Source organism: Podarcis erhardii (genome assembly GCF_964252035.2).
Source record: "Podarcis erhardii genome assembly, chromosome: 5".
NCBI classification, from domain to species: Eukaryota; Metazoa; Chordata; class Lepidosauria; order Squamata; family Lacertidae; genus Podarcis; species Podarcis erhardii.
In genome coordinates, this window is record NC_138509.1 from 50,648,402 (window position 1) to 50,667,260 (window position 18,859).

The window sequence follows — 18,859 nt, forward strand, 5'->3', positions numbered from 1 at the left end:
GATAAAACTGACTTCTTTATGCCCTTCTCAGTTTACTAATTCCTTCTGTAGGATTGTTTCTCCACCCTCAATGATGGCTGCCTCTGGTATGTGGCACTTTACCCCTACAGCTGGGCAAGCTGGTCTTTAAAAGCTTGTTCCAATAAAGATGCCAGAATTATTCCATGGATCAGCTGTTTGATGGTACAAGTGCCAGCCCCCTCCCCCAGGAACAAATATATCTGCTCCCAGTTGAGCTCTCACTCTTTTGGCTTGCCGCCTGGAACGCAGAATCTGGTGCCAAAGCATGCCACTTGGTTCCAGCATTCACTTTTCTTGTTGTTGTTCTAATTAATGACTCTGCACATTAGAACAGTTACCAAAGCTTTTTTTTTTTTAAAGTATCTTTTAAATAATTTTTATGAAAGCATAAAAAGAAAAATGAACAGATGGAGAATTGGAAACATGCTATGACAAGAGTGTGACATACCTTGGAGTCCTTAAGAGAGGTCTTACCCCTCTTTCTTTTTTAATGTTATTTTTGTTTATTTTTTTCATTTTATTTTGCAATCTTACATTCAGTTACACCTTTTAACATTCTTTAAAATACATGCTGTACATATATGTCTATATATATCTATATATAAATCTATCTATTCTCCTTATTTGTACTTTTGTCACAAAAGTCTTACCCCTCTTTCTACCCTGGCACCCCTTAGGAAGACCAATTTAACTGAATAAAAAAAATCCTTCCAGTAGCACCTTAAAGACCAACTAAGTTAGTTCTTGGTATGAGCTTTCGTGTGCAAGCACACTTCTTCAGATACACTGAAACAGAAGTCACCAGACCCTTCTATATAGTGAGAAGGTGGGGAGGGGTATTACTCAGGAGGGAATGGGTGATTATCTGCCAATCACCCATTCCCACCACCCTCCTGAGTAATACCCCTCCCCACCTTCTCACTATATAGAAGGGTCTGGTGACTTCTGTTTCAGTGTATCTGAAGAAGTGTGCATGCACACGAAAGCTCATACCAAGAACTAACTTAGTTGGTCTTTAAGGTGCTACTGGAAGGATTTTTTTTATTTTGTTTTGACTATGGCAGACCAACACGGCTACCTATCTGTAACTGGAACAATTTAACTGAGAATCTAAGTGCCCCAACTTTATCACTAGGATTAAACCCGCAATAGATTAGCCCAGTGGATCGTCAGCTGCCACTGCCTGCTGAATGGCGTGCTATAGGACTCCATTGCAGCTTGGCTAGCAGATCCAAGATAAGGATGTAGAGTGAGCTGTGAGATTCTTCAGAATTTCCTGGGATCAAACTACACCAGCTTGTACTCAGACCAAACAGTAGTAAACTCATTGTACACGGTGGATACATTTCCAAAAAGAGTCACACAAGTTTGCACTGAATATCGTGAAAAATTACATTTCTGGGATGAAAGTGTTTTGTCTCCTGACTGTGCTTTAATACCTATGAATATATACAGTACAGTACTTCTAGTGTAATGTTTGGGTTTATTCACATATTGAAACACTTGTAGCTAATGTGTAGCAACCCAGTTCCTTGATCCTATCTATAGGGTGGATAAGTGAAAAAGAAGACCTAGCCACTACAACTTAAGTAGCAGAGAGAATTGCAGCAGATGTAGGTTGCATAATATTAAAGATGCAAGAGTTTTATATCTTCTCACCTGGCCACCCTACCTGCCGGTCTTCCAATAATATTAATATTTGCATTGCCACCCTTCCCTTTGTTTCTAATACATTTGTATGAGATAAGTGCTACAGGAAGATTTTGATCAAACACTATTTTAGATTTTGTCCTACATGCGATTGTGACATCATGCTAGATCAAGCAGTATACTGTATTTCTTTAAAAGAAACATACTTTTTAAACATTGTGTAGTGTGTGCCTATGTTTTGTTTTCCTTAATAAATGTTAATTTAATCATTTTTTCTTTATTTTGTCTTGGCTATTTGAGGTCATTGCCCAACTCCAAAAGCATCTGTAGACACTTGAAAACACACTACTCATGATATAATATGGACAGAAAGTAATGGTGCTGAAGGAGGACCATCTGGGATAACAAACAAACAAACAAACAAACAAAAATAAATAAATAAATAAATAAATAAATAAATAAATAAATAAATAAATCCAAGGAGGGATGTAGAGGCCTATACCAGTGGTCCTCCTGAGAGTTTTGGGGTTCCTACCTGCCTGGATGTAAATAAAAGGTGGCATCTATACTGAATTTGTTCTAGTGTAAAATATAGCTAGCCTGTTCTCCTTTGTCTGGATTGAAAAGCTACCTGGAGTTGTTCTGAGAATGACAGGGACATTCTAAATAGTCTGGATCACACACAGCAGTCTCTGTAGCGATGGTGTGAATATAATTTTGGAACCATCTCCAGACAACTTTGAAACTATTTGTACTGTCCTTCAAGCCACAGTCTCATTTCTGGGAAAATGAAAAATGTTCCCTTCGTGATCAAGAGGCTCATCATGTGTTGAAGCTATTACAACAGTGTTGATTTATTATTAGCAACAGAAAGCAAAGTAATGACTTTCACTTTCCTAAGGTATTCCTGAAATAGAGCCAAGCTGTGATTCATTTTCCTTTTTTCTCACAATAAGATTAAGCTCAGGTGCATCAATGAAACATTTCCATTTTAAAAAATAAAAGTAATATTTTTAAAATTACATCACGTACGTGTGAGAAAACAACTAAGAGCTTCAATTTTTAAGATTGCAAGCAGAGATAGGATAGTAAAAACTGAAAACTAATGTTTTAAGACTATACTTGTAAGCATAATTATTCATGAGTATACCCACTTTTGAGTAAAATTCTGTAGGCTGTTCGGGTACGAGTATGCTTTCATAACACATTAAACTAATGTCATTACTAAGCAGTCAGGTGCATAGTAATTTTTAATAAAGGTACCCCCTGCCCATACGGGCCAGTCGTGACCGACTCTGGGGTTGCGTGCTCATCTCACTTAAGAGGCCGGGAGCCAGCGCTGTCCGAAGACACTTCCGGGTCATGTGGCCAGCGTGACGAAGCTGCTCTGGCGAGCCAGCACCAGCACAGCGCACGGAAACGCCGTTTACTTTCCCGCTATAAAGCGGTACCTATTTATCTACTTGCACTTAGGGGTGCTTTCGAACTGCTAGGTGGGCAGGAGCTGGGACCGAACGACGGGAGCTCACCCCGCCGCGGGGATTCGAACCGCCGACCATACGATCGGCAAGTTCTAGGCACTGAGGTTTTACCCACAGCGCCACCCGCGTCCCTTTTAATTTTTTTTAATAGGTGTGTAGAAAAGCAAAATTCAGCAAGTGTTGAAACTTGCTGCTGAAATTCCCTCTTCTGCACAACTAGAAAAAGTATAGCAGCCCTGTGCTCTTTCATCTTGCCCCCTAGTAGTCTCACTGAATTTAGTAATCAGTGTAATGATTACTGACAATGCAGTTCCATGCATGTTTACTTGGAACTAAGTTCCATTGTGTTTGTTAGGGCTTACTCCAAAGTAAGGAAGTTTACAAATGTGCTGTTCAAACTTAAGATTTATTTTTTCGGTGGATCACCAGGTTGATGGCTCTGGGATAACTCAGTTGGAAGAGCATAAGCATCAGGGTCATTTTGAATCAAGGTAGTGGACCGAAACATGACTTCAGCATTATTCTAAACAATAAATAATTTTACATTGAAAGACTCATTGGGAAAAGTCTTTGGCATACAATTTCATATGGTCTGTGGCTTGGTGAAATGTTTGGAGCAAAGCTAATGGCTTTGAGATGAAATTATATCTAGTGTGGGCGTAAAACACAGGTGCTGTCATGAAAAAACTTTTTTTAGCATCTCCATGCTTTTGAGATGCTTGATCAAATTGTATCTCAAGTAATCCATCTGACCTTTTAGAATCATTTGCCTTCAAAGTACTTTGGAGAGTATAATCTGGGTGTATAACTGGAGCGTCCAACGTATTAGGTATTTTGGCATACCATCATGGGCTAGTGATCTCCCAGCAACATTGGAAAAATGTCCCTCTAGTGCTGGCATAATACCATGCTCTGTGACAACCCCTCTTGCATAAGATCAACATGGTTCATTCTGAGCACTTGATTGGTGGCCCAGCAAATTATAGGCTTGTGGTGTTGGCATAGCTGATGAAGGAACAAATGTTGCATTGCGGGGAGGAAGCATGCTGTGTGGTCACTTCACTGATAATGTATAAATTGTTTTGCAGACCCATATAAGGATCAGTTGGTCTGATGGATACCATTGGAAGGATAAGACATCAGCTGCATTGAATGGGACATGATGTCCTTTTTGGAAATGAATTATGTGTCATTAAGTTTTGATATCTGCCATGGCCATTTGTTTATTTACTTGTTTACTTGGTTTATTTACAAATCCACGATAAGCCATGATTGTTCAATCAAAAGGAAATAACATAGCTCTTCTAATTCTAAAAGAGCTTTCAGGAGTGTGTAATCAATATGACCATGGAGAGCATCATATTGTGATTTCTCCTTACCTGAAGAAACTTTGAAGGGCATGAAGGCAGCTCAGAATAAGCTGACTCCAGCTTTTGAAATTAGCAAATACTTAAGTGAGCAGGACATAGCCATGCTTCAATATTTATAAAAAGAGCATACAAATTTAACATAGGTTAATGTTGATTCATAGCCAAAATTTTGTTGCACTCATCTTGTCCCTTAAATTGCAAACACTTGATAATAGCCAACACTGTACTGTATGATGGAGGCAGTAACTATATGCAGAAGCTCGGATACAAGCCTTGGTAGGATAGGAATGGAAGTAAATGGACCACCAGAGCCAGCCTACAGGAGTACCAGTGTGGAATAAGTGTCCTTTGAAGCAAGCATGTGAAGCGATAAATATATCTGGAGAGGGACTAGCCTGAGCAGTAGGCAAACAGGTGGGTGGACAAGCAAATAGGGAATCTGATTGGTCAAGAGCAGGGGTCAGCAATTTTTTTCAGCAGGGGGCCGGTACACTGTCCCTCAGACTTTGTGGGGAGCCTGGACTATATTTTGGAAAAATAAAATGAATGAATTCCTATGCCCCACAAATAACCCAGAGATGCATTTTAAATAAAAGCACACATTCTACTCATGTAAAAACACGCTGATTCCAGGACAGTCTGCGGGCCGGATTTAGAAGGCGATTGGGCTGGATCCAGCCTCTGGGCCTTAGTTTGCCTACCCATGGTCAAGAGAATAGACGTTAAGCAGGAAAAAGAAGAGGCAGGCTGACTGGTAGAGGTCCCGAGAGCAAAGCTTGACTCTTGCTAGTTTGCTCACCATTCTGTTTTTTTTTATTTAATTCATACAATAAAAAATGGAATTTGTCTTGCTACCAATTCATGAATTATAATGCTTTCAGCTATTATAACATTTTAATGAAAACAACGCAACAGGGTTCAGCCAAAGGCAAGGATGGATAAGATGGCCTTGCAGCATAGAAGTAATTTTGGTTCATCATTAGAATATTTCTAAATGAGTTTAAGAAAAAATATTTTACAGTGTGGATCCTCAAAGCATAGTCATTCTTTCTTTATTACAGGTCAACTCATTCCACTGACAGTGATGCAGCTGCTTAGAAATGCACATAGCTAGCAAGCAATATTTGTTGCAAAATAATTAGGCAACAGTAGTTGCAGAAGCTGGTTTTTCTACACTTGTTCATTATTCCTTGTGACTCCTTACTGTGCCAAATGTTTTACAGATCTTATCTCATTCATCTTCACAACAGCCTGGGTGGTAAGCTAGTGTTTTTATTTCACAGTTAGAATTTGTAGGACACGGAGCTATGTTGTGCAAAACTACAGATGGACGCCAACAACTGAGTTTCTGCCTGATTGAGCCAGTCTTTACATTATGTACTGATTCTAAAACCTTGCTAAGTGAGGATGTCTGCACCAGATCATGTTCATATGATTTGCTTTCATATCTTTCCTGTCTTGTCCTCTGTTATCCATCACTCCCCATCTCCCCACTCCTACCAAAGTCAGCAGCATCCCATTAACCTTGATTTGATAGCCCCCCATATTAGTCTGGAAAACTTCTTTTAAACTTTATATACATGTCATGTTCCTGATTCTGACCGTTAACCCCCTTGAAAATAAATAAGATGATCATTCCTGGGATACAGATAGGTAGCCGTGTTGGTCTGCCATAGTCAAAACAAAAAAATTCCTTCCAGTAGCACCTTAAAGACCAACTAAGTCAGTTCTTGGTATGAGCTTTCGTGTGCATGCACACTTCTTCAGATACACTGAAACAGAAGTTTCCAGACCTTTCTATATAGTGAGAAGGTGGGGAGGGGTATTACTCAGAAGGGTGGTAGGAATGGGTGATTGGCAGATAGCTGTGATGAGCCTGTTGACGACTCTTAAAGACTGCAATAGGTCTTACAGGAGGAAGCAAGGGGTGAGAAGGTGAAAAATGGCTTTGTCATGTATAATGAGATAAGAATCCTAGGTCTTTGTTCAGGCCAGGTTTTTCCATTGTTTTAAGTTTGGTGATAAGTTGTAATTCAGCAGCTTCTCTTTCCAGTCTATTTCTGAAATTCCTTTGTAGTAAAACAGCTACTTTGAGATCTTGTATAGAATGTCCTGGGAGATTGAAGTGTTCTCCTACTGGTTTCTCTGTCTTGTGATTCCTGATGTCCGATTTATGTCCGTTTATTCTTTGGCGTAAGGTCTGGCCTGTTTGTCCAATATAGAGAGCTGAAGGACACTGTTGGCATTTTATGGCATACACAATGTTAGACGATGAGCAATTAAATAGTCCCGAAATGGTATGTGTGATGTTGTTGGGGCCAGTAATGGTGTTGTCCGGGTGTATGTGGCAGCAAAGTTGGCATCTGGGTTTATTACAGGCTCTGGTGCCAGTGTCTGTGTTAGGTCTGGTTGTAGTATTATTGTGGGTTAGGAGTTGTTTAAGACTGGGTGGCTGTCTGTAGGCAATGAAAGGTCTTCCTCCCAGAGCTTGAGAAAGAGAACTGTCATTGTCCAGGAGAGGTTGTAGATCTCTGATGATGCGTTGTACTGTTTTAACTTGGGAGCTGTATGTGATGACTAGAGGTGTTCTGTTATTTTCTTTTTTGGGTCTGTCTTGCAGCAAGTTCTCTCTGGGTATCAGTCTGGCTCTGTTGATCTGTTGTCTAACTTCATCTGTTGGGTATTTTAGTTCTAAAAAGGTTTGCTGTAGATCTCTTAGGTGAGAGTCTCTGTCAGTAGAATTGGAACAGATGCGGCTGTAACGTAGTGCCTGGCTATATACAATGGACTGTTTGGTATGTTTGGGATGGTAGCTAGAGGCATGTAGATATGTTTGTCGGTCAGTTGGTTTACGGTATAAGGTGGTGTCTATGTGCCCATCCTGTATTTTTATAGTAGTGTCCAGAAAATGTATTTCTTGCATAGATTGATTCATTGTTAGGTTGATTGTGGGGTGAAAATCATTGAATTTCTGGTGGAAGGTGTTCAGGGTCTGTTGACCATGTGTCCAGATGATAAAAATATCGTCAATGTATCGCAGGTATAAGAGAGGTTTGAGTGGGTAAGAGTTTAGGAAACGTTGTTCTAAATCTGCCATGAAGATGTTGGCGTACTGTGGGGCCATGCGGGTGCCCATTGCTGTGCCGCTGATCTGAAGGAACAGGTCATCACCGAATTTGAAGTTGTTGTGGGTAAGGACAAATTGGCAGAGTTTGGTGGCAAAGTCCGCTGTGGTTTTATCTGAAATGGTGTTCCTTATAGCTTGTAAACCATCGTTGTGTGGGATATTGGTATACAGGGATTCCACATCCATAGTAGCTAGTATAGTATTGTTGGGAAGATTATTTAAAGATTATTTAAAGATTATTTAAAGATTATTTAAAGATTATTTAAAGATTATTTAAAGATTATTTAAATAATCTTCCCAACAATACTATACTAGCTACTATGGATGTGGAATCCCTGTATACCAATATCCCACACAACGATGGTTTACAAGCTATAAGGAACACCATTTCAGATAAAACCACAGCGGACTTTGCCACCAAACTCTGCCAATTTGTCCTTACCCACAACAACTTCAAATTCGGTGATGACCTGTTCCTTCAGATCAGCGGCACAGCAATGGGCACCCGCATGGCCCCACAGTACGCCAACATCTTCATGGCAGATTTAGAACAACGTTTCCTAAACTCTTACCCACTCAAACCTCTCTTATACCTGCGATACATTGACGATATTTTTATCATCTGGACACATGGTCAACAGACCCTGAACACCTTCCACCAGAAATTCAATGATTTTCACCCCACAATCAACCTAACAATGAATCAATCTATGCAAGAAATACATTTTCTGGACACTACTATAAAAATACAGGATGGGCACATAGACACCACCTTATACCGTAAACCAACTGACCGACAAACATATCTACATGCCTCTAGCTACCATCCCAAACATACCAAACAGTCCATTGTATATAGCCAGGCACTACGTTACAGCCGCATCTGTTCCAATTCTACTGACAGAGACTCTCACCTAAGAGATCTACAGCAAACCTTTTTAGAACTAAAATACCCAACAGATGAAGTTAGACAACAGATCAACAGAGCCAGACTGATACCCAGAGAGAACTTGCTGCAAGACAGACCCAAAAAAGAAAATAACAGAACACCTCTAGTCATCACATACAGCTCCCAAGTTAAAACAGTACAACGCATCATCAGAGATCTACAACCTCTCCTGGACAATGACAGTTCTCTTTCTCAAGCTCTGGGAGGAAGACCTTTCATTGCCTACAGACAGCCACCCAGTCTTAAACAACTCCTAACCCACAATAATACTACAACCAGACCTAACACAGACACTGGCACCAGAGCCTGTAATAAACCCAGATGCCAACTTTGCTGCCACATACACCCGGACAACACCATTACTGGCCCCAACAACATCACACATACCATTTCGGGACTATTTAATTGCTCATCGTCTAACATTGTGTATGCCATAAAATGCCAACAGTGTCCTTCAGCTCTCTATATTGGACAAACAGGCCAGACCTTACGCCAAAGAATAAACGGACATAAATCGGACATCAGGAATCACAAGACAGAGAAACCAGTAGGAGAACACTTCAATCTCCCAGGACATTCTATACAAGATCTCAAAGTAGCTGTTTTACTACAAAGGAATTTCAGAAATAGACTGGAAAGAGAAGCTGCTGAATTACAACTTATCACCAAACTTAAAACAATGGAAAAACCTGGCCTGAACAAAGACCTAGGATTCTTATCTCATTATACATGACAAAGCCATTTTTCACCTTCTCACCCCTTGCTTCCTCCTGTAAGACCTATTGCAGTCTTTAAGAGTCGTCAACAGGCTCATCACAGCTATCTGCCAATCACCCATTCCTACCACCCTTCTGAGTAATACCCCTCCCCACCTTCTCACTATATAGAAAGGTCTGGAAACTTCTGTTTCAGTGTATCTGAAGAAGTGTGCATGCACACGAAAGCTCATACCAAGAACTGACTTAGTTGGTCTTTAAGGTGCTACTGGAAGGAATTTTTTTGTTTATTCCTGGGATAGTTCAGTTGGTAGAGCATGAGACTCTTAAATTTAGAGTTGTGAGTTTGAGCTGCATGTTGGGCAGAAGATTCTTGCATTGCAGGGGGTTGGACCAGATGACTCTTCCAACTCTACAATTCTATGATTAATTCTATGAATCAATATATATTCACGTATGGAACATTTTAGGGAATCTTTTAATGTTTAATAGACTATTGTATTTTAATATTCTGTTGGAAGCCGCCCAGAGTGGCTGGGGAAACCCAGCCAGATGGGTGGGGTATAAATAATAAATTATTATTATTATTATTATTATTATTATTATTAAAAATAATGAATACCAGATTTTCCTGGTTTGGATATGTTGTGTGTTTGACCCTGACCAACTCTGCACAGCTCTGCAGGGACGTAGCTAGCTGCTTCAGTACGTGGAGTGGCAGGGGCAGGGCGATCTGCCCACAGAGTCCGCCTGGCGGACGCAAGCCCCACACTGCCGTTTTGGGCAGCATGGGGCCCTGAGCCACCGCATCACTCCCAGGAGAGATGCGTGGCTTGGGCGCGCTCCAGACCAGGCCTCGTGGTAAGTGCCGCCCCCCGCAGTGTGCCATTTTGTCACCCCCTCAGGGATGACACCCGGGGTGGGCTGCCCCCACCGCCCCCCCTTCCTCTGCCCCTGCAGCTCTGGCTGCTATGCTGTTCTTATTGAGGCAGTCCTTTTTTTTGCTTTAAAATATGAGGTGCTGGCACTCTGTACTAGTGAGTACTCTCCTTCTCCCTCTCCCCACCCACCCTTCCTGCATGAAGGCATCTGGGGATCTATTCCTTTAAAAAATATATGCAATAGCAGTTTTTATAATCACGTTATGCCACTTAATTTTTTAAAAACGCAACATCTAAACAATAGTCCTTCGAGGAAGTGAGTATGCATAAGAAATATGAAACAATTAGTACTGGGTCAATGATGGGCAAACATAAATGAAACAAGATAGAGCTTCTGGTTTAGTTATTTCTTGGAGTTTCATATTTCACTGCGGAAATAAGCATGTATATATTACTGCTTGGTCACATTTCATTATGGTAGATTATCATGATTCGAAAATATATATCTCTTACCTTGGAAATATTTATTAGGGACATTTCTCATGATTCATTTATTATGGGGTTTATCTGAAATAGAAAATCTGTCCATTTTGTTTGCATAATATGTGCCTGCATTTCTTATATATTGCTTTTCTCCTTCTGTGCTGGTTCTACAGCACCTATATGCATAGTTCCATTAGAACAGGCATAGGCAAACTTGGCCCTCCAGATGTTTTTGGCCTACAACTCCCATGATCCCTAGCTAACAGGACCAGTGGTCAGGGGTGATGGGAATTGTAGTCCCAAAATGTCTGGAGGGCCGAGTTTGCCTATGCCTGCATTAGAATGTAAGTAGTTCTATTTGTCTTTACTTTTATCCTACTATGTGCTTTATACTAACTTTAAGTGTTCTGTCCCCCTACTCTAAGAATGGGGGCCAAGTCTGTCCCTATTAACAGCTGCTTCCTTGCACTTCCCTTCCGTCTCATGTTGATTTGTCGCCACCCTCTTTGGATCTAGTTAGTCACATCGCTGTGGTGGACTCAAGTGGTTGGGGTCTACAGTGTGTCTGGTGTGGTGTTTGCTTGCATCACAGCCATGCCATACCTTGCTTTATCAAAGAGTTAAGCCTTTTCCATGTATGGCCATCTACAGATGACCTGCAAGAGCTCATGAATCAAACATAGCTTTGAGTTCTGATGTGCGCTAATTTTCAATCAAGGTATTGTAGTCACACTTGTATACCTGAAATAAAACTCCTTACATGTTCCTTGAAGAAAAACACCTCCCTTTGCAAAACCAAGAACTTACTGTTTAATCAAGAAGATACTAATAGAAGTGAAATACGGATGAGTTAGCTTATGAAAGGACTTTAAGCAGTGTTGGATTTCTTGGCAGAAAACCATGTGTCACACAATACATGCATCCAAGTGTTTTATCTCAGTGTTATCTGCTTGTGACCCCTTTCTTGGTGCCCAGTTAAAGAAAAGCAGCTGGCATCGGCTGGCTCGCCAGCTGCACATAACTATGGAAAAGCAGCAAAGAAGATTACAAATGGCCTTGTGGTCAGTATTGGAAGCTTAAACAAATTATACAACCCACCCACCATTCTTGGCCCTCTTATTCTTGTTAACAGAAGAGTTTGGGTTTGTTTTTTTTAAATCATGGGAGACTGATTTATTTGTCTTAAGTTTCTGGAACTGTTATACTTTTCTGGAACCCTGACTTCAGAGAGAAAAATCCTAGCAGGATTAGTACATTTCATTATTATTCTTTTAAACAGCCTGAGGAACATGCAGTGGTAGTAGTAGTAGTAATGATGATGATGATAATAATAATAATATTTATTTATACCTCGCCAATCTGGCTGGGTTTCCCCAGCTACTCTGGGTGGCTCCCAACAGAATATTATTATTGTTAATAATAATAATAATAATAATAATAATAATAATAATAATAATGGTGCGACAAAACATCAAACATTAAAAACTTCCCTAAACAGGGCTGCCTTCAGATGTTATAATGGAATCAGAGAATTGTAGAGTTGGAAGGGACCCTGCAATTCAGTGATCTCAACTAAAGCATCCATGACAGATGGCCATCCAACCTCTGCTTAAGGAAAGTCCACCACCTTCCGAGGGAATCTGTTCCACTGTTGAACGTCAGAAGGTTATTCCTGATGCTTAATTGGAATCTTCTTTGTGTTAAAATACAGTGGAGGGTGGTCTGTGTGAATATTAAGGGTCTTGGCTGCTCATTTTCCTTTACAGCTTACCACCTGATTGGTTTAGTTGCACTTTTCTGAACCCTTTCCAGCTCTACAATATCCTTTTTCAGGTGCAGTGACTGGCCTTGGAACAGTCACTGCCTGTCAGCCTGACCTGCTTCACAAGATTGCTGTGAACATAAGGAGGAAATATAGGCCACCCTTGTAGTTATAAGAAGAGGTTGCTTTAGGCAACTGGTAGGACAGGTATTGCCAGTTACCTGGAAGCAATAGAGGAGCTGAGGGAAAAGAGCATTCAACACCCTGGGTGGACCATGCTGGAGGCTAGTATAATAAAAGTTGTAGCACTGCCTGACTAAGCGCCCACAATACTTGCCTGAAACAAATCCAGGGGCCCTGGTGACAATGGACACCTCCCAAAAGTTGCCCAGTCTTGCTTTGTTTAAGCCCTGCTCTTAATTCCCAGGGCTTCAGTTCATTATTTTGGGGAAGGGCAATATACCTTCATGCCAAGGTGACAGAGGTGAGCTCATTGTCAACTGTGTATCCTCTCTCTTGCTTTGATTTACACACCACTTTAAAAGCTGGAAGCTATTGACTGTTTCAAGAGCACCACTTGACCCATTTCCCCTATTTGATTTTAGTGAAAGAGCCCCAGACAAAGTCCCTTATGCCCCCCTATGCCACACCGATACAAGCTAAGCTTGTTAGAAGTGGTACCAGCATGCTCTATCTCAGGGGAACCTTTGGTCCTTCATATGTTATATGACTATAATTTCCATCAGCACCTACCAGCCAGCACAGCCAATGGTCAAGGATGAGGCAGCTGTAATCCATTAACACCTATAGGGCCACAGTTTCCTCACCCCTTCTCTTTAACATCAAGCTACTACAAAAGCATGTAAACAGGTGTTCACATAGAACCCTTCAGCTTGTTCTCCATGTCCCTTTGGTCTATCATAAACTGGTTGCTCTGTTATGTATTCAGATTTTTACCCTTCTGCTACAGTACAAAACTTTGAAGATGGAGTCAGGCCACCTAATGATAACCAACTCACGGTTCACTGCAGAGAAAGGCTCCCCACACACTACAACCCCAGTTATTGACTACATTATGTTGAAAAGCTGTCTAGTGGAAAGCTTAAAAAAGAAATGAGATGCTGAGTTAGGAGATGCTGAGCCCTATAGTGTGTGTGTGTGTGTGTGTCTGCGCGTGCGCGCCAACTGGAGTTGTCCTTCTGTGAGTTCAAGCTTAGGTTTGATATATTTAAGTGAATAAAAATATGTGCCTTTCTTCCTGTGAAAGTTAGTAGGAATGGTTGAAAGGAAGTCATCAATGAGTGGGAACTGGTGATGAAATGTGGATTGGACCCAGTGTTCATGGTGCATTCAGGTACATACCCAACACACACAGAAAACTGGAGGGCACAGCGGACCTAATGAGTCCTGTAGGCAACAGACTTTGCTCCAGGAGTTAATATCCAGCTCAAACACTTGAAATTTCCCCTTACCCAAGTCAGGAAACCTCTTGATCAATATCAACAATTTGGTGCTATTTCCTTGGGCTGGTGAATGGAGGTTTGTCAGTTGTCATTCTCCTAATGCAATTTGCCTGTCCTTCCTTTAGCTGTTAGCGTTCTGTGTGCAAATAGCAAAATGTTAACTCATCAAAATGTTAATTCATTCCAAAGGTGTTCTCTGCATCAGTGATCAGGATGACTAAGATTTGTAAAGGGCATCGAATCTTTGCTGTGCTTTTAACGTTACTTGGGAGCAGCAGTGGCACACCCTGCCTGACATGGCCACACCTCCCCAAAGCTGAGCAGCTCGCCAAGGGAAAGGGAAAGAGCCAGAGGCAGAGCAGCCACTCCAAAGGACTAGCTGTTCCGTTCTGTTCTTGAGGAAACTATAGCTTTTCTGGGCTGCGGAGACATTTCATCTGGAGAATACAAATGGAGTTACAAATACATCAGAGCTCTGAAAATGGTCAAGGTCCGTCCCGATTGAGCCTGCCCTGCTATGTAAATTGTCTCACAATACGGTATAGTTTAAACAGCGTACAGGATGTTATTCTTGATTTATTCAAACAGGAAACAAATTAGGGAAGTTTTGTTGGACTAAGCTAGGCGTGTGTCTCATATGGGTTGTTACATTCTTAACAGGAGTACTCTGTTTCTCTGTGCAAGTACATACTGTTCTTGTTTTGAAATGGTAGATCTGGTTTGCATTACGGACTTAGCAGAAAGGAAAGCACTTTTTATAGGTATAGTAACTGTTAAGTAACCCCCCTTGTCCTCTGCAATAGACATGTCTGATCTGCATGTCTTGGGATGATTGATCAAGTACCGTAGCTTGAACATTATTAGGTTTGAACTGACTGCTTCTGTTGAAAGGACAGGCAAGTTTTCAACATATGCAGTAGTTAAAACTGGATTATATTTAGAGCTCAATTTATATATGGAGCAAGGTTTACTGACTGTCTTTGAAAATACAGTAATCCCTTCATCAAATCTTATACCAAATGAAAACATTCTTTACCCTTGGTGTTAACCAGCAGTGAGTTGCAGCCTGCATTTTGACCAGCAAACTGTTTTTATTTATTCAGCCAATTATTCTCTGCAAATTAAGCCATGTTAGAAGCTCTAGTTCTGAGGCATGCTTTTTAAAGATATTGTAAGAGTTTCCCTTTAGGAGAAGCATGGATAGATCAGAGATGGGATGGCTACGGCAAGGGTTCACCACATGAATAATTTGTGCATAATTTCTTCATACCACCACCATCCCCTGTTCAGATTTGTAAGATTGTATGATGGTAGCTGGGCAGGTTTCAAGTTGATGAACAGGTTTGCCTTACGTGATCACGTTTCCCTTTTGGCTCAGATATTGTAAGCTTTATTTGTTCAGGCATAGTGCAGAATGTATGCATGTCTCTGCTTATTAGAGAAGTACCTACCACATTCCCATTACAAGTGCCAGAGTTTGTAAAGTGTATTTGCTGATTTGTTGTACAATCTAGGTATCTTTGCCAAGGTCTGAACGGCACACATGATATCATTTGAATGGAAAGTTCATTTTTCAAACAGAACTAGCCAAACCAGTGTGGTGGTTGATCACTTGGGAAGAATACATTGTAGTGCTAAGGAGATTGTTGCATCAGCACAAGCATTTCAGCTTGCCGGATGGAAGAATCTCCCCTCTCCTCCCCCTGGGTGCTGTTCTGGGGGTTTCCAGAGCCATTTTGGGAGTGGGGCAAACAGGGAGAGGAGGGGGGTTACAAAGCCCCACTACTGTAGTTTAAGACCTTGCTTGCAGAGCTTATAGCCAGGGCTGCTGCAATAAACAGCTGTGCAAGCCTTTGGGAGGCAGAGATGTGAGAAGGCATCAGAGGAGGGAGGGAAGGAAAGAGGGACAGAGGCCAGTGTTGCCCTGACCATCATTCAAGGCACCCCAGGGTACCACGACACACTAGTTGAAAACCACTGATCTAGTGGCAAATTTGTTATGCTGTACTCTTCTCACTCCTGTTTTCCTCTTGTGATGCTTTCTAATCTAGATGTATGAGTTGCAGTGCAATCCTATGTCTGATCAGAAATAAATCTAATGCAGCTCAATGACACTTAGTCCTAGGTAGCAGGGCACAGGGTTCTATTCTCAGTGTGACAGAGCAGGCAGGTTGTTACAATGAAGTTCCAAAAATGCCTGATAACTATAGCTATGGAGTCCAGAATCTGGTTGCTTTCAGCAGTCAAGAGTTTTCTTTTGCATTGCACCTAGAGTTTGCTTAAAATATGGGTACGAAAGTAAAGTGTCAGGTCAGGCCTGTCATTTGCTTAGTTTTTGTAGCTATGATGATGATTTCTCATTTCAGGGAGCTGTACTACAAAAGTGTTGTGTTCCTGTGAGATTATCTCAGGAGGAATCTAGAATCATTTTATGTTTTCAGAGGAATTACTATGTATTGATATTTCTGACTTGAAAGCTTATTACATCCTTTGCCAACCTGGTGCTTTCCAGCTGTTTTGGACTACAGTTGTCAGTGGCCAGGGATGATGGGAACTGTGGTCTAAAACAGCTGGAGGGCACCAGGTTGGTGAAGGCTGGCTTAATGGGAAAACTCAACTTGGCCTGGCTATATACTATATATTGGCCATCTAGACCAATTCATGCAACAACAAAATTCCTTGGACGTAAGCAGTTTCCTACAACTTCTTATTGAAATATTACTAGGGAAGGATGAACTATAGATTGGTGGTTGAGCACATGTATTGCATGCAGAAGACCCCAGGTTCAATCCCTGGTCACTTTAGTAAAAGGATCAGGTAGTGGGTGTTGGGGGAAAGACCTCTGCTTCAGACCCTGGAAGCCTACATCATCAGAAAAGGCAATGGTGGGTTAGACAGGCAGCTGGATTTGTATAAGACAGCTTTGTATATTTCCTGAGGAGATCCCACAACTCCCTTGGATAAACTGCTTTTCTTTCAGCTGAAACCTGCTTTGCTCCAACTTGTCCTCTTGAAATATGAAGCTCTGAGAAACAGTTGTTTCTTCCCACAAAAAAGGGAAAGTTTCATAATGTGATGTATTTATTAAGATGACACACTGGATAGTGATGGATTTAAGTTTTTGACTTTAGGTCTTTAAAAAATAATTCTTATTGCACTGCGAGGAATACAACCAGTGGGACGTAATTAAAGTGTAGGCAAAAATAACAGTTTATTCCACATTTTTCACTTGGCAACACATAGATACAGTGCTACCAGTTTGATTGTTTACTGAAAATATTGGTACTTTCAAATGAATGAATGAATGAATGAATGAATGTGGAACTGCAGTATAAATGGTTCTGGTGTGAATAAACTTGTCTTTTTGAACAGTTTGAAGGCGTGGCACTTTCCAGTAGTTTAACAAGGTAATTGTTTTGCAGATGAAGTAATAGAGGGTGTGCTTTTAGACCTAAAGCATGCAAAGACATGTGTTCTGAAGCCGCTCTGCTAAAATATACCAGCTAACCATCAGCTCCTGGATCAGCTTCTGGGCACCAATAGCAAGCAGGTGATTTAACACTCTGCCTAGCAGCCAGGAATTGGATTGACCATATGCTAAATTAAAAAGAGAGCCTGCCATATAATGTGGATTATTGTGCAGTAGATTTACATCTGCATATGCAGGGAAAGTAGTACAATTCCTTCTCTGTGCAGCATCTCTAATGACAGAAAAAGGGCATGTATATAATGCAATTATTTTCTTCTTTCAGTTCACTGAGTTGGGGATCGAGAAACAGATGTATTCCCTTTCATGTATTGTTTTTCTTCAGTAACAAGACAGTTTGACAATTTCATTTCCAGACACTTGAGGCAGTGAAAGCATATGCAAAACCTTTCTTTTTGAGTGTGAAGTGTCAGTATGAAGTGTTTGCTTTTGATGATTTCAGTGGAAGAAAAACAACAACCCTCAAATTATTTTGTGTGTCAGTTGGATGACTTAAGGGAGGTAGAGGGAATAATGCGAGTATTTGGCAGCAGCACAAAAAGGACAGCAAAAAGCAGTAAAGATTGGCTTGCGGCTTGTTTGTAGTTAAAGAGAAATAAGTGGATGTTGCCAAGCTAGTTCCAGAACAAAAATACCCAGCATCTGCTAAGAGCATTAGAATTTTAGCTGATAATTCCTGGGTTAGTTTATGCTTATGTTTGGCTTTTTCCTCTGAAAATATCAGTGCAACTACAAGAAGCTCCCCAATTAGCTTTTCTTCTTGCATATTTGGAATATAACTTAAAAGCAACTTTCGTGTTAATTGTGGACTTGTGTCATTCTTGGACAAATATCCTACTGAATTTGAAGAAGTTGAAATTCCACAGCCTGAACAGGTGTGTCCCCCAGAATTATAATGGTGAATTAAAGGGTTTATTGATGCGTATCTGTCTCCTGTGTATGATCACATAGGTCTCATTCAGATAAAACTAGGGCTTCATACTGCAGGAATGGGCCTTGGGCTCATGTACTTCCCCTCCTCCAGTGCAACTACAAAGATGGAATTTGGAAACTTTTGGTCTTGTTTCAGATTAAGCACAGCTGCTTGTGTTGTCTGAATCCAGAATCCTGAACTGTGATTATTGTTAACTGTGGTTTGTTGGATTTTTTTTTTTTAATTGGTTTGTTTCAATTAACCATAGTTAAAGAGTAGGGTGGTCAAGGATAAAAGAGGCACAACAGTAAGGGAAGAGAGTAGTCATTGCAGCAGCATACCCAAGGTATTGGTCACTATCACAGCACGGGATATGATAGTATAGCCTTCAGGAACACTAGCAGGAACCTTTTTTCTGGTTCCATTGTATCATTGCTAGGGAATAGAGTTGGATTTTACACTGTGATACACAGCAGTGTGTAGGACTGGGCTGCCCGCATTGTACTGGGTCAAACTATTGCTTCATCTAGTCCACTATTTTATATTCTGACTGGAA

General features: G+C 40.9%; 1 protein-coding gene across 6 annotated transcripts in view; it reads left to right on the forward strand.

Moving 5' to 3' along the window:
* ABLIM1 (actin binding LIM protein 1) overlaps positions 1-18,859 on the forward strand; it is a 204,450-nt gene that overhangs the window by 28,332 nt on the left and 157,259 nt on the right. For 2 of the 6 annotated variants that reach the window (XM_081863709.1, XM_081863706.1), the window contains exon 1: positions 14,239-14,393. The exons of 3 other annotated variants lie outside the window; for them this stretch is intronic. In XM_081863709.1, coding sequence (XP_081719835.1) covers positions 14,354-14,393 — 40 coding nt within the window. In that variant the 5' untranslated portion in view covers positions 14,239-14,353. Of the gene's footprint in view, positions 1-14,238; positions 14,423-18,859 lie in introns of those variants that run through there. One more of the 6 variants, XM_081863703.1, reaches the window with a different exon arrangement.